The following is a 25,762-nucleotide window of genomic DNA, read 5'->3' as shown; positions in this document are numbered from 1 at the left end:
ATATACTCTAAATTATGAAATGGATATTTATTCATTCATGCTGCTATTGCAAGTCTTCTTTCTGTTTTTCCTTTGAAATGGAACAAATGACCATTTTAAATTAATTGATGGCCTGGAAAATATACAGATGTAGAAACAAGAAAAAACCCAGAACCCCAACCCAAAGGTTGTCTTTTTCCACACTATGTCTACATGTGAGATTTCCCACTATGTGACTGAAATATGCCACCCAAATCTTTACAGAATTGCACTCAAAATCATTCATCTACAAAAAAGTATCTAATATCATCTGGGATACTTTACAGCTTCCTCTTTGAACTTCTGTTGTCCCTTCATAACTTCATCTGTGCCATACTTGCCAGCCCAATGTGGATGATTCAGATAATTTTGGGCATCTCAGATGGTATTAGACACTTATGTGGGGGCGATTAAACTGAATGCTCATCCGTTTAATTGAAATATCTCACCTTTGGAACAATATTTCTTCCTGGAGACCATCAAAGGTAGCCCTCTTCAGTGACTTTTGTTAGCTTCATCAGAAACAGTTTAGTAAAGATACCAGACTTAACACACCCACCTAGCCTTCCAAGTGAAGAAGATTGAACATGAACCTGGTTCACAGACCTAATTCTGAGGAGTACTAGACTTCTGCAAGGGAGGATTTATTATTATTATTGTAAGTTTTATGCATTTTTAAGCATCATGTGATCATAGGAAATCTGGGAAAATATGGGGTTTCAGAAGATGAAGTTGCTTATACCTCAGCTTTGACTACTTTTGTAATCCTTAGAGGGTGATGGATTTGGCAGTTCCATAGATTCCCCAAGGTGAAGCTGTGGATAGCCAGTGATTTGAGGTTGTATTTTTCCCTGCCACTACATTTCTTACCTGTGGTAGTATTTTTCCTTATGGTTTAATTTTCAACAGCTGAAGTCCTACACATGGAAATCAAACTTTTGCTGATTTAATGATTTTGAGCAGTCTCTCTGTCCATAAGCATACATCCCCAATGTACTATGAAGCAGAAATATAAGGGAATTTGGAATGAAATGCAAGGTTATATCAACTTGAGCAGCTTTACACTGGATTTAGAATAATGCTGAAGAATATTACAAGATTATTCATGTAATCTAATATTGCTACTGATAACAGTTACAAAAGCTTTTTAAAATCTTTTCAGAAATGCCTTCTCTACTTATTCCTCATGAAATACCTAGGGCAAAGTCATAGATAATAGGTCACATTTTGTTTTGCCCGGTTCACTGTGAGTACAGTAATAAGGAAGTCTTCCAAGATGTGAATTCTGTTGTGGAAAAACTGTATTACATTTATAATCACAATGCATGGTATTTCTAGTGTTTGCTCATGGACATCAAGGTCTGAGCCATTAAAACTTGCATAACTTCAAATTCATTTGTGAGTTATTTTTATTGAAGTAATTTAAAAGTGTTTAAGTCATTGGCAAATATATTTAGGGGAATTTATTTGGGCCTTCTAAATATATAAAAGTTATCTGAATAATATATAGAGCTTTCTAGATATATTTTAACATATGTAGATTTAAAATAATGGTCAACTGATGGCAATTTTCTGTAGAAGAGAACGTTACTCAAGGAAAAGATCCTTTGTCTATGCCAAAATCATTCCCTTACATCAATGAATGTTAGCTTAATGGAGTAAAATTATGAGACAGGCAACTCCCTGAAAGCATCCTAAAATTGCCGTAATAATTTGACCAGTTTCATATGAATAAAAGACTGTTCTATATGTAAAAGGATTTTTTTAAATTTACTTTTGGTTATAAACAATATTAGTATTTTGATTGCAAGAACATGTATAAAAATACATATTGAACAGTTGTAATTAAAGCCAAAGCAACAACATTCTTACCTACAGATCTTTTTATTGTCTTATTTGTGACTGATTTCAATGCAAAACTTCTCAATAAAACTGGATCACATAATGTCAATAATAAAGTGCTAGCTAGTAAATGACATTTTTCTATGTAGATATTTTCTAATGGGGATTATATTTCTAGCATCTATCATTGTCAATAATGAAAAGTAAATGTAAAAAATAAGTAAAAGGAAGGGTCCAAAACTGCAAAGTAACCAACAGTTCCAGAAGGAACAGAGGATCACAAGGTTAGTATTTATTTTGCAAAATGGATTTTTTAACACTACAATATTTGTAGAAACAGATCAAAAGTGTCACATGAAAAAAATTACCTATTTTTCTTGATTATTTTTTCTATTGATTTCAACTTGAATTATATTCCATATTTATACAGCCTCAAACATTGTCTAGAGAATTATTTTTGAAGTTTAACTATCTAACATTTTGAAAGGAATTAAATCAGAAATATTAATTAATTTGAAAAACAGAGGCATAATGTGCTATGGTATTTTTCTTGATTTTGTTCAGTTAAATAACTAATTAAAACCCTGCAAAAATGTCATTTCTTCTATGATTTCTTTAGTAATTTTATTAATAAATATTAAAAGCACTGCCACCGTTATAAGAATTTCCTCTTCTGGGGAAGGCACTTATTTTGTCTTTTAGGTATTGCTTCTGTAATCACTCCAAGAAGAAAATTTGGTCATGAATGAAAGAACTTTAAACTAAAGTTTCTGGGGGGCAGGGGGAAAAATCTCTATCTCACTACTACCAGTTCAATGACAGAGGCAGAAAGAGAGACTTGGAGCCTAGAGAGGGATCTTGTAAGGTTTGAGAGGTGGGTCCATATGAACCTCACGAAGTTCAACAAGGCCAAGTGCAAGGTCCTGTAGCTGGGCTGGGACAATCCCAAGCACAAATACAGGCTGGGTAGAGAATGGATTGAGAGGAGCAATGAGGAGAAAAATTTGTGGGTGTTATTGGATGAGAAGCTCAACATGAACTGGCAATGTGTGCTTGCAGCTCAAAAAGCCAGCTGTATCCTGGGTTGCATCAGAAGAGGGGCCAGCATGTCTAAGGAAGTGATTATTCCCCTCTGCTCTCGTGAGACACCACCTAGAGTACTGTGTACAGCTCTGGGGCCAGCAGCATTAGAAGGACCTGGATCCATTCAAGTAAATCTAGAGGAGGGCCATGTAGATAATCAGGGGGCTGGAGCACCTCTGCTATGAAAACTGGCTAGAGAGTTGGAGTTTTCAGCCTGGAGATGTCTCAGAGATACGTTAAAGCAACCCTGTAAGTGCCTCAATAAAACTGGAAAGGGGTTTTTTGCAAGGGCATGTAATGGCTTTGAAAGGAAAGAGAGTAGGTTTAGACTAAGTATTAGAAGAAATTCTTTACTGTGAGCTTGGTGAGGCACTGGAACATGTTGCCTAGAGAAGTTGTGGGTGCTCCATACCTGGAAGTGTTCAAGGCCAGGCTGGATGGGGCTTTGAGCAACATGTCCTAGTAAAAGGTTTCCCTGCCTATGACAGAGGGATTGGAACTAGATGATTTTAAGGTCCCTTCTGCGAGAGACTGGAGAAAATGATTACTGGCTCAAAATGACTAAAGTTGGGGGGGGGGGGGCAGGACAAGTTCGGCCAAGGTGGGCCAGTGCACTACTCCACACCCCACCACCTGGAGCCTCTAGTCCAGCCCCAGAATGGCTATTAGCCACTGGTACACCAAAAGCCCCACCTGGGGGAAAGGACTTTCTAATAAAGCTGGTTGATGCTCTTGAATAAAAAAGTTGGAAATATAGAGAAAAAGCTAACATTTGAGACCATACTTAGACTATTAAACTATAAAATTTAAAAGCAGCATTTTGAGGAATTCAGTTATTGATTTCACTGAAACTAATATTTGTTGCAGTTCTGATTCCACTCTGATTTTCATACTTTGAAATCAGTTTTCAAGTATGATTTCAAAATTATGTGAGAGAAAAGAAACCATGCTAGATCACTAACAATGAGGTTATCTGTTTTGTGAAAAGACAACAGCTTTTCCTGTAAATGTAATATTGTTTAGCACAATTCAGTGTATCAGAAGTGATTTTCAGTCTTATAAATAAAAAACAGGTCTTAATGAATCACAGAAACCAAGACTACAATTATAGACTACTTCAATTTAAATGCATTCCCTGTGAAAATAAAGGTAAAATTATTATTGTTTTCAATAACAGTAAACATAATGGTAAGAAAAAAAATTAATAAAAAATTATCCACAAATTCTCTCTAGAAGAGACTCCAGAGCATATTGATGTAGTTGCATAAAAAGAATATGAAAGCCAATTTTGGCTCTTATTGTGGCTAGATTTTACATAACCTAAATAAAACAAATAAAAATTTTATTCTTTCAGCATTAGAGAAGTGGAATAGTCTGAGAAATTTCACATGAGAATCATGTTCCATTTTGGCAAAATAAAGGCAAATGGAAAAAATGTAAAAGGAAATTGAGAATCTAAAATAAAATAGAAGACAAATTGAGGATAAGAATGAACAAGGCACAGAAAACAAATCTGCCACAGAATACAATCAATAGAAATAATCCAATTTTGAAGATGAATATATAGGTAGAACAATCATATTTCTATTGTGTATGGACATAATGTAATCAAAAGAAAGTTCTGGGAATAGAATTAAAATTCAGTTTCTAAGTTCATTAGGTATCTGTGTAGGAGAACCAAATGCCAATGTCTATACTTAATATTCCAATTATAATGCTAGAATCTTCTTCATTTGGTCTTAGAAGCTTGTGTTTATGTGAAGCAAAATCTTTAGAGAGGTAACATCTTTTATTCAACAGCTTCTTGTGGTTGGAGAAAAATGGACATGCTTGCCTGTGGAAGACTAATTACAATTCAAAAGCCAAGTGGCTGTAGAAAACCAATATGAAGATTTTTTGGTTGATTTCAAATTAGTACAGAGAGGTATTTAAAAGATTTAATACAGTATACTTAGGCTTCAGAACTGAAGTTCAGTTTGCAGCAGTAAACAACAATCTCCATGCATGCTGATGCTGTTAGGCAGAAAGACATATCTTCAAATAAAATGTCCCAAGCTGGAAGCTGTACATAATTTTTCATCTCAAATGGCTTCAAAGGTTTCCATTGGAAAACTGGTTTTAGTGCAACCAGAATTACTTCTCAAAATTGCTAGTGACAGAGGATTGTGAGGTTTCTGCTTTTGGACCATGAAATGTTTCCTAAAGGATCAGCAGGGCTTTAAAGAAGTATACTTGGTAGAATTGTTCCCAGAAACTGTACCTCCCTGAATAGCAGAATTTCATATTCCATTAGTGGCCTTAGGTTCTAACTGATTCAGCTGAGCAGACGGAAAGCATCAGCGTTAAATCCACTCTCAAAGCAAAAGCTCAAAGTATCATTACTGGCAGAAATTATCAACTCTAAAGGGAAGTACAGATGACACTAGCATATTTACCATATGAACTTTATTAGATCAAATGGCATATTTTTCCTTATTTCACTTGCATTTATTCTGAATTGCCTACTTGGAGTTATTCTCAGTTTTTCTCAGTCATAAGTGGAAAGTCATAAATTGCCAGCTCTAGCTAGGCAAAATTTGCGAGCATTAGAAAGAACTAAAATGTAGGACTTTTCTCCCTCTTGAAATATTAGAGGAGGTTCTATAGACTGTTCTGGTCAGGGTTCATCTGATACATGATGCACTGAAAGAACAATATCAATTTTCCAGCTTGTCATGAGCTTCTAACATGCAGTAGAATGCATTAAACAAAGAGAGTAGAGCCCACATGCTTAAACTGAATATAAGACTAAGAAAGAATTAGGAAACTGTTCTTTTGACTCCAATATTTGCAACAAAGCCCCAGTGCAGCCACAGGATTGCTTTATGTATTATTTGATTAAACACACAGTCTTCCCATTCAGTAGATTAATTTATAAGACGTGTTAAAACTGGCAAGGAGGTACAATCTGAAGATACAAAACAAGTTTACTTTTAGTTTTGTTTTTATTCCTACTATAGAGTGACAGCTCAGCCATTATGAATATCCAGACCATTTGACCTCTTCCCTTCAGTAAGAATCAAATTGCCCATTTAAATGAGAAGGCCACAACCCATTTGAGGGTTGTGGACAGAAAAAAATTATATTACTATCAACTTTTCTTTTTCAAAAACCACGGTTTCAAATTTATTAAATGTACTTTAATGTTTCTGCAGTTCTCTTGCAGCCACAAAAACTGTTTTCATGTTCCTTTCTGCTCCTTGTATAGAGCTTTACCTTGCTAATCCAGTTCTCCAGGACACGTTCATGAGAACTTGAGCTTACTACTCCACATTCACATATTTACGCCTACACACTCTGTTTCTTTTTTCTTGTCCACTGACTGTGAACAGTTTTTACGATTTTATAGGACATAAATACTTAATCTTTCTCACTTTCAAACTTCGAGTATTCACTGTGCAAACCCTTGTTCTTGTGAAATTATCATTCTCTTTGTCTCATAGAAAAATAATCATTTCACAGTCAGTAAAATCCTAAGCAGTGCTGACAAAGTCATGGTTGTTTGATGACTACAACACAGGCGCCAGCTCTTCCAATATTTAAGGATGCCATCTGCAGAAAAACAGATAGAAATTAACTGAACAGGAACAAGCCATGCAATAATTGCCAATGTGCTGTGTCAACATTATTCTAAAATGCTCAAAACCACTAAAAATAAATACAAACCACACTGCTCTAGTATTGTAGTTTTAAAAATTACTTACTCCTACCTGATATCTTTCATCTGACAAGTGTGAGAACAGAAGAAAGAGGAATTAATTTTAGAACTGTCATTAATTTTGTGAACTGTTGATACGCAAGGGATTTCTATGTGTATGTCTACATTTAAGCTTCTCAACAGAAGCTTCCCTTTACAACTTCAAAAAGAAGTATTCTTGAGTATAACATATCACACCTATTTTAAATGCTTATTTTAGGATAAGATCATGCTTTCAAAGCATGCACTTTTCTTCATTAACTTTAAAGAGAACTTAGGACGACTAATTCAGACGTAAACATCTACAACGGTGGAAAAAATTACTTTTTCAGCAAGTCTGCAACAGGACTAATAACAAAAAGTGTTGAAATAATTTTTTGTTTCTTTTTAAGTCTATGCAATGAATTAAAATCTTTCCAGCAAACTGTGACATAAAGTGTATTCCTTCTACAACCAAATCACTTGCCCCCCGCTTCTTGCGTATATTACTATTTCTATTATACCTATTAATTCTTTTATGGTTCAAAATTAAAGACATACATGCAGTTCAACATTTCAAAATATCTGTCAAACAGAAGAAAATGGAATAGAAGAATGAAATGATATTAGAAGAATGAAATTCATATTTTCATATGAAGGATCTTCAGGACATGCTGGTTACCAATTAAAATTCTAGAACCATTTTGATATTCTTTGTGATATTACTTCTGCATGAAGAAAGATGAAAAAATTAATTTAATATGGAAATTGATCAGAACAAGAATTTTGTCTGAAAGGTAGCACCATAATAGTATATAATATATAATATTTATATAGCATAATATAAAAAATAGACTTTATGATTACCTGTGTCCACTCATTAGTTTGAGGGTCATATGCTTCCATAGTGTTCAGGTATGTTTGACCATCATAGCCACCTACTGCATATAATTTGTCACCAAGGAGACAGACACCAACAGCATCTCGAGGCATACTTAGTGGAGCCACCATTGTCCATGTATCAGTTTTTGGATCATATCTGAGAAAAGAGAAAGGAAACTGGATGTGCAGGGAGAAGATAAGTGTCAATATATGGTGATTTTTACTTGAATATAGTCCTTTTTTTCCTGGGGAAAAAACCATCCTTTAGCATCCTATTCAAAAATACTCTTCCTAACAGTAAAGAAAAGATACAGATTTATTGTGTTCCCAAATGTTGATTAGAAACTTTTGCTCAGCTAATCTTCTAGAATAAACTAAGGTATTTGTAGGATAATGTGTCATAAAGAGATTTGAGAAAGATATATGATCAATATCTGCATGTATGCATATATTTATGTATACATTTTAAGTAGGATATTTCTTGTATCATATTAAAAACATTATTTCTAAAATTAAATTTCACTATATTTTAATTTCTGAAATTATACTATACAATGTTCACAGCCAGAAAACTTTCCCAGGTATTCAGGGAATATGCTTAACTGCATAGGACTTACATTTTCCTCCCGCTATTTGTTCAAGTAAGGAAAGTAATACTGTTTTTAAGGCGTAATCACCACTGAATTTTTAAAACTGAGGGAAAAATTCCTTTTGTATAATGACAGTAATTTGAAAATTAAACATCGAACCTAGGTATTAATTTAGATACTCATTAACAATGTAAAATTATTTAATTTCAGAAGTCATTCCATTGTATCTGTTTTGGACATCCATAAAGCAGCAATAAAATATCTTTTGAGAGTTTGTTACTATGGATGTCTGGAGTATTAGGTTAAACTAGATACCTCATTTTTAGATGTCAAATATTACTAAAATAGAATACCGTATCATAGTATGATAGAATTAATTTAATCTGTCATTAACCATCTCTACCACGTAGTAGAATCACTTGATTATCAGTGGAGAAAATACAAATCCTTTGCCTGACTTTATTAAGTTGCTTAAAAGTGTAAGGTAGGTCACACTTTGAGCATGATGATTTCTCTAAAATAATAATGAAGTAACTCCTCTATAATGGCTAACGTTTTCTTTGTTTACAGGCCCTCTACCTACTATATTGTTACATAAAATTAGGTATCGAGCCACTTTCTCCTTCAGCTCTATGAGACAATATTAGCTGTAAGATAACTTTTTGGGGGGAGAGGCAAGTTCTTTCGATATATTTTCTTATAGTCTAAACTTTATTAACTAGGAGTTAATAATCTTACAGAAAGCTGTAAATATATAAGTTTTAGAAAAAAAAGGAAAATTCTAGCACCTGTTACTATTTCAGTCTGTGACATTTGCATTAAGCAACTAGTAGGGATACTATTTGAAGTCTCACATATTTGAACAATGAAAAATTTTATCTTTTTTTTTAGTACAAGCAAAGTACTGCAACAGCAATGTTACAGTGCTTTGCTTGTAACAGCCCTTTGGTTCATAAATACAACCTGTAAATTGGACAATAAAAGAATTATCTGTAACCTTGATCATATTGTATGTTTTTATTTTAATTTCTAATTTTCTTACTTTTACTAATTTTATTATTCAAAATTTTTCATTTTTCTAGCCTTACTTAAGAAGTTTGAAGTTAAATATCTAGATATATTATAAATGTCTTTCATGACTTCAGAGGAAAATACTTTCAAACATTGCTTGAATATGTAACAAGCAAAAGAAAAGGAAAATTTGAATGGATTTTTTTCAAAGACTGTGAGCTTTTCAGCAACAGCATCCTATGCCTCTAGCTGAAACTATTTCCCATCCAGTGAATGTCAGCAGTGGAAATGTGGAAAGAAATCAATTTTGAAATCAAGGTGAGATGAAGAGGAAAAACTATAGATTAAATGTTTATGTTTTTAGCAACCATCAAGTTTTGAGTAACATTTGAAAAAGGAAGCTACTTTATGAAATATGCCAAAATATGTCAAAAATTGTATAATTCTTAAAAAGGAATTAGTTGTTTTACCTTTAAAAAGGAATAGAACATTTGCCAGCTTGTGAAGAGGAGAAAAACATAACTCTTATTTTGTATCAGAATGCTTGAATCCATAGGAAATTCTTTAAAATTGTGTTATCCATAGAAGAGATTAATCTGGAAGTCCTAATTACTATTGAGTAGAATTTTAGCAATAGCATTTAAAAAGTATATATCTGTTGTCACTATATTTGCAAAACCTCAAATATAAATTTTAAAGTATTATGTTTGGTTTGACAGTCTTCCAGGAGCAAATTATGTTTGAATAATGCACATCCTATCGGGCTGTATTAGAATGACAAAATGACTGAAGAAGAAACTTAGTTAAAAAACATGTCTTAGATATTTACAGAAAGTAAAACTTTCAAAGAGGTATAAGAAAAACCCTTACTGTAATCACTAATCTTTGTTTTCCTAAGTTATTGAGATGTTTTTATTTTTTGAAAATGATGTATAATTTTTGAATAAAAAACCAGACACACAAAATAAAATCCCAGCCATCTTATAAACTAATCAACCACTGGAAGGGCCAGGAGAGTTTTTTCCCATTTTAATGGAGTCCACCAGTTAATTCACATCCACTCTACATAAGCCAATAGTCTTATGAGTTGTTGGTCCCAACTTTTAGTCTCGAAGCTCACTATTCATGAAGTACATTATCCACATTTTTTTCTATCAGTGGAAAAATACCTAGACGAGGAACACAGTATAACGTCATTCCAATACCAGTACATAACACAGCATAAGGATATGTGGTTTAGCTCATTGTTACAGTCTCCCCTGAAAAAGACAAATGTGATGGGATGGTTCATTTTCAATACCAGAAGGGTTTTATTCTCAGAGAAAGAAAAATGAAAGAAGAGCTCCCTTATGAGTACCAATAAGCAGAAGTAGTTGAAAAGATCTCATACTACTGTCACTAGTACTCTTAATATAAATTTATTTCACTGAAAATGCTCATTGTTCCTTATAAATGAAAGTCCACAAAGATAGTCCATAGAGTACAGGAAAAATCCTACATCATAGGATTTTTCTTATTAACTGTCCATCTGCTGGAGATGGAAACTAAAGTATTTGGCAGCCTATGATCTTTTCTTACATATACAGTAGAGATGGCAACGTGTCTAAGATTCATCAAAATCATATGGATAACATAAGGAGTACGTTTTAACTTATAATTTTTTGATTAAATATTGAATGCCAATCCAGATTCAGCAGAAGCAATAAGTGACATTTAACTAAAGTTTAACCCCTTCAGAAAATAAATAACTAGATAAATCTCTCCCAGCACCAGTCTTACTTGTGCATTAAGATAAACCATCTACTCAAACATATATAACTTTTGTAACCTGTACATACTTGGAGAGTGTGTTTTCCTTTTTCTATTTTATATCATACAGAAACAGAAAAAACCTTCATGAAACATTTGAAGAATACCTTTAAATGGAATGCTATAATCACTTCAGCTGTGCTATAGTGCCCTACTAGATATTCTTGACTTTGTAGAATATCTACTTGCAAAACTCAGGGTACTGTAAATACAGTGTATAAGGCCTATATAAACACATTAGAAAGTGGCAATGTTGCTAAAGGAAACAATATATTGTACTATGAATATCCATCACTTAAGCAATTGTTTATTTCTTCTTTGCTTAGCTATGTTTTTAGAGTTAAAAAATATTTCTAAACACAATTTAAACAAAAATTCTAAACAAAATTATTTCAAGGAAAAAATTTGATCTCTATAAAGTTTAGTTTATAATTCTGCAATGTGTAATATAGTGCCTTAAAAGAACAGATTACTTAAATGCTATGTGAAAAGAGTGGACTTTTGTGTTCATGATAATATATAATAGTACTGTGAATAAAAAGGAAAGACAATAAATTTCAAAGAAATAATCTTTTACAGACCCTTACAGAATTTTTCAAGCAAGTCTGTTTAACTTTACCATCACAAACATAAGAAAATTATGCTACCAGACATTATCTTCTATTAAAAAAAAGCACGTATAATTGAATACCTTTCTACATAGTCAAGCAGTCGAGAACAATGGTTAGAAGCGGGAGCGTCATGGCCTCCCACAGCATAAAGAAACCCATCACATGTAGCCACTCCTACACCTCCTCTTCTCTTACACATAGGAGCACACATGTTCCATTTATTTGTGTGAGGATCATAATATTCCATTGAACTCAAACACGAGCTTCCATCCCGGCCTCCAACTGAATATAACCTAAGAAAGTCCACACAAATAAGAATGTTAATAAAACAAGTGCTCAGAACTGCAGAAATAAAAACAAGGAGTATGTGTTTTTTTATCTGACATCAGCCAACAGAAAAAAGAAAAAAATATATTTTAAAATAATTTGATTTATATATAGTGAGCAAATAGATGTTTTTGATATTATTAAAAAACTCACATGCTACTTAGTTCTTTGCCCACCTGAATAGAAAGGAAGATATTTCTTTCTGTAATGGATATTTTCATTCTTCCATTACTGCATACACAGTCAAGGGTGCCACAAGTGACATGAAGATATGTCTCTATAGATTTATAAATCAAGTAAACAGGGTTGCTGCCTAAGCTTATCATCTGTGAGATGAAAGTGGAAGCACTAATTTACAATTGGTAATCCAGACAACATAAAAAATATGCTATCCATTTATTATAACTTCTCTCTGTTTTTATTGTGCATCAAACTAGTAGGAAACACCCTGTCAACTGCTGTTCTGTATTTTAAAATTTATCTTATATAGTACTACAATACTGAATACATTCAATGTTAGAATAGAATCAGAACAATTAGAAGAACAAGCTTCTACTCTGCCTTTCTTGACAAAAGAAAAAAAAAAGAGGCACTCGGTATGCTAAAATACAAATGATATGGAAAATTGTAGTCAGTCTTCAAACTGATATTTGACAAATTCCACAAAAGAATCTATCAAGCTCATGTTCAGAATGAATTTACACATACAATATAGTAGATATCAAATATGAAATGTGTTGCAGATAGGAGTATGACATTTTGTTTTAGACATGGATTTTTAAAAGAGAGCTAGCTCAGTTTCAAGAATCTTGCTTTTATTGAAGAAAAGTCTTGCCCACACTAACAGTATCTACCTGCAAGTAAGAAAATTATAACCCCCAGGCACTGTATATTTTCTTCATCAGAATATATTGTGAGGGTAAGTTGGAAAGTCATGGAAAACTTCTGAGAAGTATTTTAAACTTGAAATTACAAAAATGTGGTTTAACAAAAAATATGCTGTGTTTGTAACTATCTTCAGGCAAGAAACTTGTTACAGTCTACTTTTTATAACGGTTCCCAGGAGGAAACAGTTCTGATTGTTCTTTCCCACTAATACTGTACTGCATTCATTTCTTATATGAATACTGTTGTACGTTTTTGCCTTTCCTACAGTGCCTGGAGATAAACTAATAAAAACACACGCTATTTTAAAGTCCAACCACTAAGCAATTTAGGTTGTGAAAGCTGTCTGTGTGCAGCAATTACTCATTTGGAAGCTTTTACTGTCCTAAGCACTCCATGAATTCAGAGCTATTTAAATGTGTATTTACCATTAAATTTCATTGGTATGGGGTCTGATAAATAAGGAAGTACCATACTATTATAAATATGTCACTGAAGCATGAGAACATGTCAGTTCTTTCTGATAGACATACTTGTGCTCTGGCTGAAGTACGCAGGAGAATCCATACTCCTCTATGAGAGATACTAAAGCAAGCACATTTTTTTTAGTAAATTTTTTTTTTGCAACTATTTCTTTGGATCTAGTCCTAATACATTTAACTTTCTTTACAATTATTGGATATCTACAGATGAAATCAACATTAAAAAACCCATAAGTAGGTGTTAACCTGTGGGTGTCTACAGTGTCTAAATTGCTGTTGTGCTCAGAGCAGCTGAGCCTAAAGAACAATTTTGTTCACCAACCACAACCATATTTTTGTCCTTCAGCTGAAAATAAGAAACACAGAACAGCACTAAAAAAAATTTTAAATATGTGATCAAAAACATTTACATTCATATAAACGTAAATATAAGCATTTATGTGTACGTGTCTGCAAGGTTGTTATCTTTATCTTCAAAGATCTGACTTGGTTCAGCGACCCACAGTGATAAAATTTTATTTGTGACATATAAGGTATGGTGACATTCCCTGTGAGCTGAGAGATATGGCAAATAGTACAAAGGAGAAAACTGCATGACTGCTGGAGATCAAGTAGGCTACCCTGAAGCAATTTAAATGGCAGTACACAATTACATGTAGATAGGTGAATTGATACCTAAAAATATAAACAAACCATGGTTAACAAACCTGAGATTTTCAAATAGATTTCTAAGTAAATATTTGGACACCTAAACAACTGCACATAATTTAAAAAAATGTGAAGCAGCAACACTTCTGCAGGCTTCAGTGCAAATAATCTTGTGTTTCCCTAGTCTAAATACTCGCCACTTTACTTATTTCTTCTGGCAAGAAAAGTTCTCATTTATTCCATTGTCTTTCAATTGAAATAAATCTATAAGCTGATATTTCCATGCTGATTGTGAAGTACACTTTCTCATTCCTCTATTGCTAATAAAATATGGCTGAAAGTATTCCAGAGTTGCTGGTAAAAAGATAGCAAATGTTGCTCTCAAGTAGCTGATAAAAGTTTCAGTCAGTGACTGGGACCACCTAGCTTTTCTTAAAATGCTCTATGCTATTCAGAACAAAATTAATTTCCAAACCAGGTTTTAGAATTGTCATTTTAGAGTTTGACTGTGTTTCTATCTCAGCAAGGAATAGTTTATAAAAATAAAAATAATTTTTTATGTCACAAAGGAGTCTAGTTCAGACAAAAAATCTGAAAATTCAATAAATTGATTTAAAGCTCTGGTTGTGGCTGAGCCAGAACACTTCAGTCAGGAATCCCTTCCATTCTTCCGCCAAATTTCCAAGTCCATATTCACAAAGGCCTAAAATGATGCAGAGTAACTCTGAAACAAGTACTGGTTATTCAGGATACTGTACAGCTAACTGAAACTTTTGAAATACTTATAACCAAAGATATTTAGTAGTCTTACTTCCATTCATATCTTCAGGGTCCTATTTCGTTAGATGACTTCAAATTAACCAATTTTTTTTAGCTTTGTCTTGCTCGCCAACGGTTTATAGTAAAATTTCTATAGAGGAAAGTATAATGTAATTCTCTGAATTAGCTGAATTGCTTTTCATTGTGTATCCCATCAAAACTGTTGAAATTATAATAATAATAATAATAATAATAATGATATATCACTGTTTAGAGAGGAAGATGAACATAGAAAAGAAAGCATTCAGTACTGAGCAATTTTATTTCCATAGTAAAAGTTCTGCCTGTGAAGATGTTATGGATTTCTATTCCCAAGTGTCCTACATTTCAGCTGATTCAGGCACTGTGCATAGATATAAAATTGGACCAAGCTCAGCCTCCTCTGAGCTGGAAATTTGTCTTTTCAAGGTTTTGTCACTTCTTGTACTAAGATGGAAAGAGATTCATGAACATTTGTATATATATAACTATATGTGTAATTGGCTAGCAAAACGCAGTAGAGGTTTCAAAGTAGGAAACACTAGGAGAAATCATGACCAGCTGGATCAAAAGCATTTATCTTAGTTTAGCCATTACAAACCTTTGATAACTACTCAGAAGAGCCAATTTTAAATTCAGTTTGACAAGCCAACCTCAAAAGACCAGACTGTCTTTGAGTGAGGTGGTATGGCTGAAAACAGTTGAATCATGCCCTTGCTGCATTTCTTAATGAGGTTTTGCTTTTCAAAATTCTTTCACTGTGGATACCAAAGACCCTATCCAGCCTTTTGCTTAGGCCCTTTTGTACCCTTTTCTGGCCTTTCAGTGTCTCTGAAAGAGCAGCAGAGAATTACCATGCCACAAAAGATATCTGCTTGTAGAAGTAAAGGCACTGTAATATTTTTCAGAAATGCTGGGCTATCTTATTGCTGAATCAGTCCATACCTGACCTAGGAATCAGACTGTAGGAGAGGAAAGGTATCTATCCATGTTGCTTTGGTTAAGACAATGTAGTTCACTTGCAAAAGTTGAAAATACAACAATTTACTGAATGGAAAGCATTAATGAAGTCTTATTTTTGTGTGTAAATTTGGAAGGGCATTTCATGTACTTGTAATGCAGTAGTGAAGTAAAAATATATAGAGTTGGACCAAAAAAAAAAAAAAGGGAATAAAATAAGTGCAATAAAATTAACTACTGACAGGTTGGATGGGAGTCCCGAGCAACCTGATCTAGCAGCTGGTATCTCTGCCCATGGCAGGGCAGTTGGAACTAAATGATCTTTGAGGTCCTTCGAACCCAAGCCATTCTATGATGCTACGATATAAAATATTGAGAGAAAAACACTCTTTCCATGGATAGTATTGTTATGATAAAGCTTGATTTCCTACACTAGAAATTGTTGTTTCCTAGTAGAAAGAACCTCTTCCAAGCAATTTTAATTGTAATTGGACTTATATGGGCTACATTATCTCTTCAAGACCATTGACAGAATGCAGATTCCATCAGTTAAAAAACATTCTTGACTTTATCAGGCTATAGGATAGGTAAGGCAAAACAGTCTTTGTAAATTAATCATTTACTACAGGATGTGCATAAGGCCCTTTATTTGCTCCCTTATTTATTAAAAAAACAGACAGTAAATCTGTCAGTAAATAAGAATTTTTTATTGAATCCACAGAATTACTTTGTGCTAGACTGAGCTGTGTTTATGATATTAATTTTCTTTGTGAGTTTAATAATAGCCCATAGAGTTGTTGCATTTTGTTCTGTCTCAGTATCCATCTGTTGCATGATTTTGACTAAAATATTAAAAAAAAATCTACATCTTTTTGTAGTTTCTACAGTTAAGGAAGAATAACTTCAACGTTTGTCTGATTTTCCCTATAGTGGGATGCAGAATTATTGCCTTTCTGAAAAAAGGGGTTAATTGAAAGCAGCAGTTAATAAACAGCATATTCATAAAATATCAGTAGCATCAAAATGGTTATAAAAAAACCTGAAATAACTTCTCAGGATTTAAATTAAGTTATAAATTTATTTATAGGTCAAAGTACATTTACAGTAAAACATAGTAAGAACAGAGAAAAGATTTTAAAACTTTCAACAGAAAAATTCTAAGGCTGATAACTTGTGAGTTAGACTTTGAAAGGTTTGTTATTCTTCCTATTGCAAAAGAGTTTTATAAAATTCATTAATAGTAGCTAATTACTTCCTAAGATAAATCTGAGACACTCTATAGTTAGGTACATGATGTAGGGGGTCTCTTATGGAAGTAGACATGTGACAGCATGAATTTTCTGACAGGGAAAAGCACTGCTGTATTTTAGCATCAGGCAAAATATCCATGTCATTCATAAAATATTGATTTAAAACTATTTGCTTGTAGTCAGTGAGAATATTGTGGGCAGAAAGCTCACAGTTTGCAACATACATTTTTCTCCTTATATGACTGTAATTAAGTATGCCAGTTAAGGTATTTTTCTTAGTTCAAATGGATTAGTAAAAGAATAACTGATCCATCAATAAGGCACAAGAGCAAAGATAACCTCAAGCAACAAAAGCCATGAGAAAAAAACTGCACAGATGGGAAATATAATGGTTTCAGTCATACTTTCTTATCTTGGTAGTTTGGCGAAAATTCTGAAGTGTTACTTCAGATTTAAAAATCACATTTATAGCATAATAATACCTCTTTTAATTAATAATATTGATCCAGTTCCCTAGTTGTTACTGAAGTATGAAAATTATGCATGCATTGCAATTATATGGATGACTCACAAAAAAGTCTTAGATCATTTAGTCTGTGACCTTCACAATGAACAAATCCTTCTCAGTTCAGCGAATTCAACCACTAATGTAAGATTCAGCTGAAGTTGGTCTACTGAGTCAAAAGGAATTTCATTTTACCTCAATATTAGTCATTAAGAAGGTAATCAAGCTTCAAACTGGAAAAAAATAAAAAGTTAAGAGTGGAGATGGTATGGTATTCTGTTCTGCTGAGTACAGCAGATATTTGACAGCTGTAAGGGCTGTTGCCCATAAAGATATCTAGTTGAGTATTAAATTAGATATTTAGATTTCTTTAATTTCTGTAAGATTTATATTTTTAAATATCCTTTCAGATTTAAACATATGTGGAAATAAGGAAGTATGTGCATACATATGAAAATACACATATGAATGCATATGTGTATATACTTCATCTCCCACTAAAAGATAATAATGAAAAGCCAGACTTTCAGAATAATCCTGAATATAGGATGCTAACACCTTTTGTAGCCACAAGAGATGTCTGAATGCTTTTTAAAAGTCTGTGCTTAATTTTGGAAGCTGCACAATTAAAAAATAGGCTGTGAATTTTTCTAGGCATTATCCACATTGCCTCCCGCTGTCTAGATTGGTGCATACATTACATTTAAAAGCTTAAGTTAGATGGAGTGACCCTACTGCCTTTTCCTGCCAGGTATTAGGACTGAGTGAGTTAACTAACTATGTTTGCTTGGTCTGAGGTACCCATATATGTCCAAATTAATGCATACATACTATATCATATGCATTATCTATGTAGAATTTGTTGTTCATCACAAAACTTACAGAAAAAAAAAGAACTATGTAGTATAGACAAAATGTTCCTTATTACAAAAACTGAATGACAGACCTTATAGCGAATGACAGTCATGCTAGCTGCATAACAATGAACAGTCAACTAGTCCAAAAGTTTTGTTGTATGGGTAATGGATGAAGAGAAGTGCATACTGGGGGCACGCACACTAAAAGATGTAGATGCGCAGTAAACATTTAAAACAGAAATGTGGTCTGAGCATGTGGGAGTTTGGACACAGTATGTATGGCCAGTCTTCGCGAGCGAAGATTTGGGAAGGGTCATTAACCCTTCGAACCTGCGCAGTGGATTTTTTAGGTGAGACACAGTGTGCGCTGAACTGAGCCCACCCTTTAATCCTGAGGTTCATCTGCCGGGGCCGAGCGAGCTTGGACAGTGGCAGTGAGGTCCTCTGGACGTAGGTTTGTTTAGAGTGACCTTCTCTTAGATGGATGGCCTTACAGGGCTGACGAGCTCCATCTGCCCGGGAGATCACGAGGAAAAAAGGCTGATCGAATTCCCACCCTGCAGCTCAGCAATGTCTTTAGCACCTACCATGTCTCCTAACAATCACTTAGGTTCTAAAGAGCAATGCATCCTAGGTGCGTATGTGTCTGCCTTGGACTGTTGAAAGAATAGTGGGTTTACTGTAACGTGTCATGAGTTTTCATTGTCCTCTTGTAAGGGTCACATGTACTTATCTAACTTGTATCTTCTTAGGGCTAGCCTAACCACATAGAAAGAAGTAAACCTCTGTAGGTTACTTCCTATGGTACAGGCTGAATGTAAAATACCAAGTTAAATCTTGCTTGAAAAGGGGAGAATATGTTGCACTTTGAATTGAATTGTACATTCACTGAGCTGCATGGGACCCCTATGTAGGAAATATGAATTCGTGTGCAAAAGCACAAAAGATCAGACAAGCACTTTGATTTAGTAATAAGCCTTAATGATTCTGCTAAGAGAAAATACCACAGATAGTTTATTATATGATGCATGAAAGGCATAGAAGCAGAACTCCTGGAGGAGCTTATAATCAGCCACGCAATCAAGTTTTGTAAGTGGTTATATGAATGTAATACATTGCTAATTCTCTTGTGCCAAACACTGAATGCTGTTAAGGACTTTGTGGAATTATTAACCTTTGCCTCTCCAAGGTCAGTACACAGCAAATATATTCTTGGTGGGTGACTAACTACAAGACAATTTTGAGAACTTTTCCTGTGCACACACTAATTTGGTTTGAATTTTGCCATTTCTCTTAAAAATGAAGGTTCAGCAACCTAAATTTTCTGATAGTCACGTCATAAGAGTGTATAATGATCATAAAACATATATTAAACTAAAGCAATTTACCATAGGCACAATACTGATCTAAATAACACAAGTTTCATTCTAGCTTTTCTCATTAAGTGACCTGAAAACAAAACATTCCACTTCACATATGCCAACATCTCTGTTGGCCAGCTTTCTGTTTCCCATTCAAAACAGAACAGAAAAATGGCTGGAAAAGCACTGCTGAAACAATAATCCAATTAATGAAAATCCATTACTAAAGGAATCCAATTATTGCAAAACTGGTGGAAGTGAATGAATGTAATGAATATAAATAAACAAATATTAAAAAAATGCCCAAAGCTAGATAGTTATTAAAGACTCTCCACCTCACAAGTGAAGTTGAAAATGTAACAAATGAATTTGCATGGGTATGAAGAGAAAATTAGTAAACATGTATATACAGATGCATTTTTATAAAAAAAAATATCATTAGTATGTTCAATTTCTATGAATGTTTAAATAGAATTAATAGAATGTAGAAGCCATTCTGAATTCTATCTGTTGTAGTTAAGCAAGAGACAAAATTTGACACTACCAATTGACAATAAATAATTTCATAAAGGATGTAACCACAAAATAACATTTTTTTAATGTTGGACTGTCTTTCAGTAAAAATATGAAAAAAAAAAATGAAAACATATCACTAAGGTAAACACAAAAAAGGATGGAAACATAATTGATGGGGAAAGATGAGGCTTTCCAAACAACTCCAGTTTTAAAGATGTTGGATTGGATTAAGAGGACCTATGTTTAGGGCTTTGTTCCTATAAAAGAAAATGTCTCTGGGTCAGTTTATGCATCCTGCCTATAGCATTTGCATTTAATTTCCCTGCTTAAAATAATCACCAGTCACAGGCAGTGCAGCCAGTGGAGGACATCACATTGGAGTAGCAGGTTATTTCCCAAAGAACTGCAGCCCATGGAGAGCCCATGATGGAGCAAGGGAAATGCATGAGGAAGAAGTAGTGGCAGATAGAGGTAGTTATGGGGTGACCACAACCCCCATTCCCCATTCCCCTGCACCAGTCAGGAGTGGGGCTATAGGACTATATAAGACATAAGTTGAGTCTGGGACAGTGATGAAGAAAAATGGTATTTTAAAATTTGTTTTTGCTCCTCACTAGCCAGAATCTATTTTTATTAGCAATAAATTGCATTAATTTTCACCACGACAAGTGTGTTTTGCCTGTGACAGTAACTGGTAAGTGATCTTGCTGTCTTTATCTTAACCCATGGGTTTTCTCAGCCTATTTTCTCCCCCTGTCTAAAGAAGGAGAGGAGTGGGAGGTGGGCGGGCATTTGACTGTTAGCCAAGACTAACTCACCATAATAATTTAAAAGCAACTGCAAGTTCACAGCATCCCCTTTCTCATTCTCTCATTGTGCAGTGCCTAAATGCAGAAGGTGACTATAAAAATAACTGTAATAAAAATACTAATACTAATGATAATAATAAAAATACATTGATTCCTCTTTCTTAAAAGAATCACATATAAGTCAGATAGATATTTATGAGGAATAATATTCTCTTGCAGCATTTCTCCTTGCTCTTTTACTGTTCTTCGGACACATTGAATACTTGTAAAACTTTTCTTTTTCTCAAATAAGAGTAAAACATTATTTGAAAGAGTACTTGAAACAGTTCTATTTTTAAAAGTTAAGATTAAACAACTCCTTGCTTTTTGTCATCTATCATAGAACAATAGTGTGTGATATCTAATAAAAACAACAGCAGTAGGTGGAAATATCAAGTTTACTATAGCACATCTTTGAGGATGTGGCAATCAATAAAGGGCAGGACCCCCTTCGCCTGAATTCCACAAGATGTTGCCATGAGATCGAACTGTTTGCCAATGTGTGTCACAGTCATTATTTTTGACACTTAAGGTACTGCTGTGATGTTCTATCATTTATAGTCAACCTGCAGATCAGATCAACAGCTGAGTATTTCATCCTTTTTTAACACAGATTTATTGATATTTGTTAAGGAGATCAAAGGTAAAGGGCCAGACTTTTTGCCATGAAAGCTACAGTTGCTCCAAAAAAATCTTGATAATTTAGAACACAGAAGTAGAAATTGAGGAATGTTTTTTGTAATGCAGTTTTTATGGCCATATAATGGGACAATCTAGAAAAATTTCAGTTATTGCAGTGTCACACAAATAGTTGGAATAACACGAATCTGTATGATACACAGAATGTCTTCAAGGTGTATATATTCCTGAGGAAAGTGTGTAAAATTAATTTCATTTTTACTTAGAGTTACATTATTAGCATAAAACATGTTCTGAAATGGAATTAAATTAGACTAGTGTAAAGGTTTAGTGTTCTTAGAGAATATATGTTTTGTGTATTAGAGAGTTTATAGAAGGTTAATAAATAGCCATGGTAGTCTTGGAGGCAACTACATTTTAAGGATTAGTACCTATTGGATTGAAAGTGTCAACTAGATTTTTTTTTCTCTAGTTTAAAAATAAAGAAATTACGACATATTCTTGAAATAGTATGTGACAATTTTTAAAAACTTCTGGAAAAGATAGGAATTTTTCATACTTTTCATACTCATACTTGCTTCTAACTTACAGTGTAGAACAGTACTATTGCTTCAGTATTATCTGCTGAAAACTGTAGAACAGTAGTCTTACATAGTATACATTGCATACTAGTTATACACCACTTATGTCAGCCCCAAAGAACAATTCAAATAAATCATCCCAACTTTTGACTTGTTATCTGCATATAAAAAGCAGCATCCTCACAGTTTTTTCAAAGTGTAAATCTCAATTTTGCATTTCTTTTTTTTTACTTATTGCATATTTATATAATTATATTATATATAATATATATAATAATATTTCATATTTATTGCTGATCTGAGAAAGTTCATGCACTCTTTCTCTTCCAGTCTGTGCAACAGGTTGTTAACAAGGTGGAAAGGATGGTGCTGTTTCCAGATCAAGACCATGTTTCATCCCATGATATTCTACGGTGGCAAGTCCTACAACACCTACCAGGTGTTAAAATTTGATAAAGACATCAAATTAACAATAAATAATTATATTTATATATGTACTGTTTGATTATAAGAAACACATGAGGATGAAGGTGATGGAATCTCCAAAGCCTCACTACACATTGTTAGTGGTACACAGAACCAATTGCTGACTTGGGAAAACAAAAATGTTACTGAAAAGGAAAATTCTCCTTCTTGGTGTTGCATGAAAATACATAACCCTTTCTGTTAACCAATAAACATGCATTTAGAACTGAAGAGAGTTTTGTGTACATGTTCTTGTTGTCTCTGTATTATTTTAATTCCATCTCTACTTTCTCACCTGAATTTTAGCTATTTTTATGCATCTATTCCTTTGCCAACTGTAATAGTTTTGTTGCTTTTCTTTGGTATGACAGGCATTCTTGATAGTCATGGTACACCCTATATAGCATTTGCACTTTCAGTTAAACTTCCTTCAATATGCATGACCAGATTTCCACACAGTAATCCAAAAAACGTAAGTATTTCCATTATTAGCAACAGTTTATGTATTATTCAGTAGCATTTCCTTTTCTTTGTCCACAGATTTCTCTTTCTCTGTGCTCACAAGGTACTGGGCTTCTTTCACTTTCACATTGAATTTCTTCAAACACAAGACCTGTCAATTCACATATATACTATTAAACATCCTATTTGTGTTGCTTCTTAGGGTTATCCAAATACTTCTGTAGAATAGCCCAACGTGACCCACATGATATTGTTCCCTTTGGTGACACTTTGAATGGTCTAATGATAATTTAACTAACGTGCTCTTGCTGTTACACTCTTTTATCCCAAGGCAAACCTTTAAAGAATTCCAGGGGTAAATGTGTTGCATACAACAACTAGAAGTTCTTTTCTTCTTCAAATCCCTGTCACTACTTATTTCCTATGTAACACCAGATAAATTGCTTTGTTGAAATTGTGGTAAAATAAATCTGACATGTGTCTTTCTTTTATCTAGAAAACCACATATTTCTTTTATTAGTTGTTCTAGCAGCTCCCTACATGTAGGATCACATTTAAGAAAATGAATATTGCCTGTGTTCCTTATTGATGGATAGTGACTACTGTATCCTATTCCTCTGGGAAATCTGAAGTTAACAAACCAGGTGACCTTTGTGCTTGGAAAGGAAGATATTCCATTAAGGCCTTATGGGTGAAACAGTACTGCAACTTAAAAATGTAATAATGCAACATGATTATATAAAAGAACCTTGTGAAATGGACTAAGTTTAAAAAAACGTACTTCAGATACTTATTTTTCTGAATTTCCGAGAAATTCAGCAGGATTTTATGGCTTCAATAATTAAATATTTTTCAGATTAGATTATGATGCACATGTTGACACAAACCTTTTCAATTTTTAGGAAAGATTTTGATATAAAATTTTCAGTTTTAATTTAAAAATGTCGAATGCATTTCATAATTATTTAATTCAGTGTAGAAGAAAGGAAACATAGGGAATAATCAGGAAAAAAACTCCTCAGGACTTCCATACCAAAATAGTTTCTCCCTTGCTGAATGATAAATCCAACATCTTGTTGCTCATTGAGATATCCCTTTCCAATATTCTGAGGAATGCAGCATATGTCAGTTGTGTGGAACAGCAGTGTAGCAAGAATAGCACCAGGGAGTTGAAAGATTTGGTTCTTACATATGTTTTCAAGTATCAGTTCTTGGAAAATAGAATATTTTTTGAAGATGGTTATTCAGATTAAAAAAAAATAAATCAATAATATATTTCCATTTGCTTCAGTGACACCACTGCTTTTCAGTTTTCAGTGATGTCCATTCTACTTTTCTGGGACACAGATAACATTTCTTTTCATTTTAAATGTGATATAAGTAATGTAAAATTCAATTGAGTATCCTATAACTGGGAAGCATTAGATATATGTTCAGTTGTGCAAAAGAAATATACCCGGAATATATATACATAATTATATGCAGATCTTCATGATTTTAGATCAATATTTGAGGGGTTATTTGTTTAGATCTTGTTTCTGCTAGTTTGCTTCATGGCTTATGCACTATTGAAACCAGATTCTTTTAGAATAACAGGGTTATTAAAGCAGCTTTGTCCATTTGATCTACTCTGGAACATTTTAATGCCAGTTTGACTTAATAAGACAAAGCAATGACAATTAAGCTTCATTGGTTTTCAAATGATTTCACAAAACAAAACTAACTCCTAGTGTCATGGATGAGACGTGGATCATCTGAGAGATCATCACTGATTCATACCACGAATTAAATAATAAAATATTGATAATGAATGCATCCAATAAAGCCTATTTAATTGGAGTCATTATGCTAATAGAACATAACTGCAATATGACAAACTCACAAAATGAACTAAGACCTTTAAAGCCAGTAGTTTTAATTAATTTGAGATAAATTTAAAAAAAGCAACCTGTATATTGTTATAATGGTGGAATTATGGATACTCTGTCAGGTCTCCCGTTGCTGCTATGGAAAGGTACGCAATTTCCTAATGTAAGATAGTTGTTTAAAGGCTAAATTAAGCTTCTTTTTTGATTTTTATTATATTCAGTGACTTACAGTCAGTGGGAAGAGTCTGACAATCCCAGAAATCAATTCAGCCCATTAATATCAGGCCTGTATCTTAGGTGTGATAAGCAAAATCTAGTAAAAAGGATTCCTAAGAGATTTTTACAACTGTATAATCAAAACTGAGTGATTTTCAGCTGGAAGAAATGGGGTGGGCAAAATTCAGTGGGTTCTTGAATTATGCAATAGCGCAGTCTATCATGAAACACAATACCCTTAATAAGTCCTTTTTTATCCCTATATACTTTTTATCCAAACTTTTATTAATTTTTTTTAATGTTTTGTTCTATTCCACAACTGCAGCTGTTTCACATCCTCTCTTCCTTTTTTTTCAGTAGCAATAAAGTGTGAGGAAAACAATATTCCAAAAATTGTATTCCATTGCTCCCACTATTTTCCGGGGATTCTTTACTGACTGCCCCCTATTATGTTCAGTTTTCTATAGTGGGACACACCTTTCCTGCTTAAATATCAAAACCTTGGAAGTCAGGGTCTGAGACAGAGTCCTTAG

At 33.5% G+C, this 25,762-nt stretch overlaps 1 protein-coding gene across 2 annotated transcripts in view; it reads right to left on the bottom strand.

Moving 5' to 3' along the window:
• Positions 1 to 5,371: 5,371 nt before the first annotated feature.
• KLHL1 (kelch like family member 1) overlaps positions 5,372 to 25,762 on the bottom strand; it is a 202,758-nt gene continuing 182,367 nt past the window's right edge. For both annotated transcript variants that reach the window (XM_027739034.2, XM_027739035.2), the window contains 3 exons: positions 11,642 to 11,854; positions 7,526 to 7,697; positions 5,372 to 6,534 (listed from right to left, as the gene is read on the bottom strand). In XM_027739034.2, the coding sequence (XP_027594835.2) occupies positions 6,475 to 6,534; positions 7,526 to 7,697; positions 11,642 to 11,854 (445 nt within the window). In that variant the 3' untranslated portion in view covers positions 5,372 to 6,474. The remainder of the gene's footprint in view (positions 6,535 to 7,525; positions 7,698 to 11,641; positions 11,855 to 25,762) is intronic.

The sequence above is a fragment of the Pipra filicauda genome, unplaced genomic scaffold (genome assembly GCF_003945595.2).
Source record: "Pipra filicauda isolate LSUMZ 115617 unplaced genomic scaffold, ASM394559v2 scaffold473_size681673_pilon, whole genome shotgun sequence".
Lineage (NCBI taxonomy): Eukaryota > Metazoa > Chordata > Aves > Passeriformes > Pipridae > Pipra > Pipra filicauda.
Note: the sequence above shows the minus strand (reverse complement) of the source record. Positions and strands in the feature narration are given on the sequence as shown.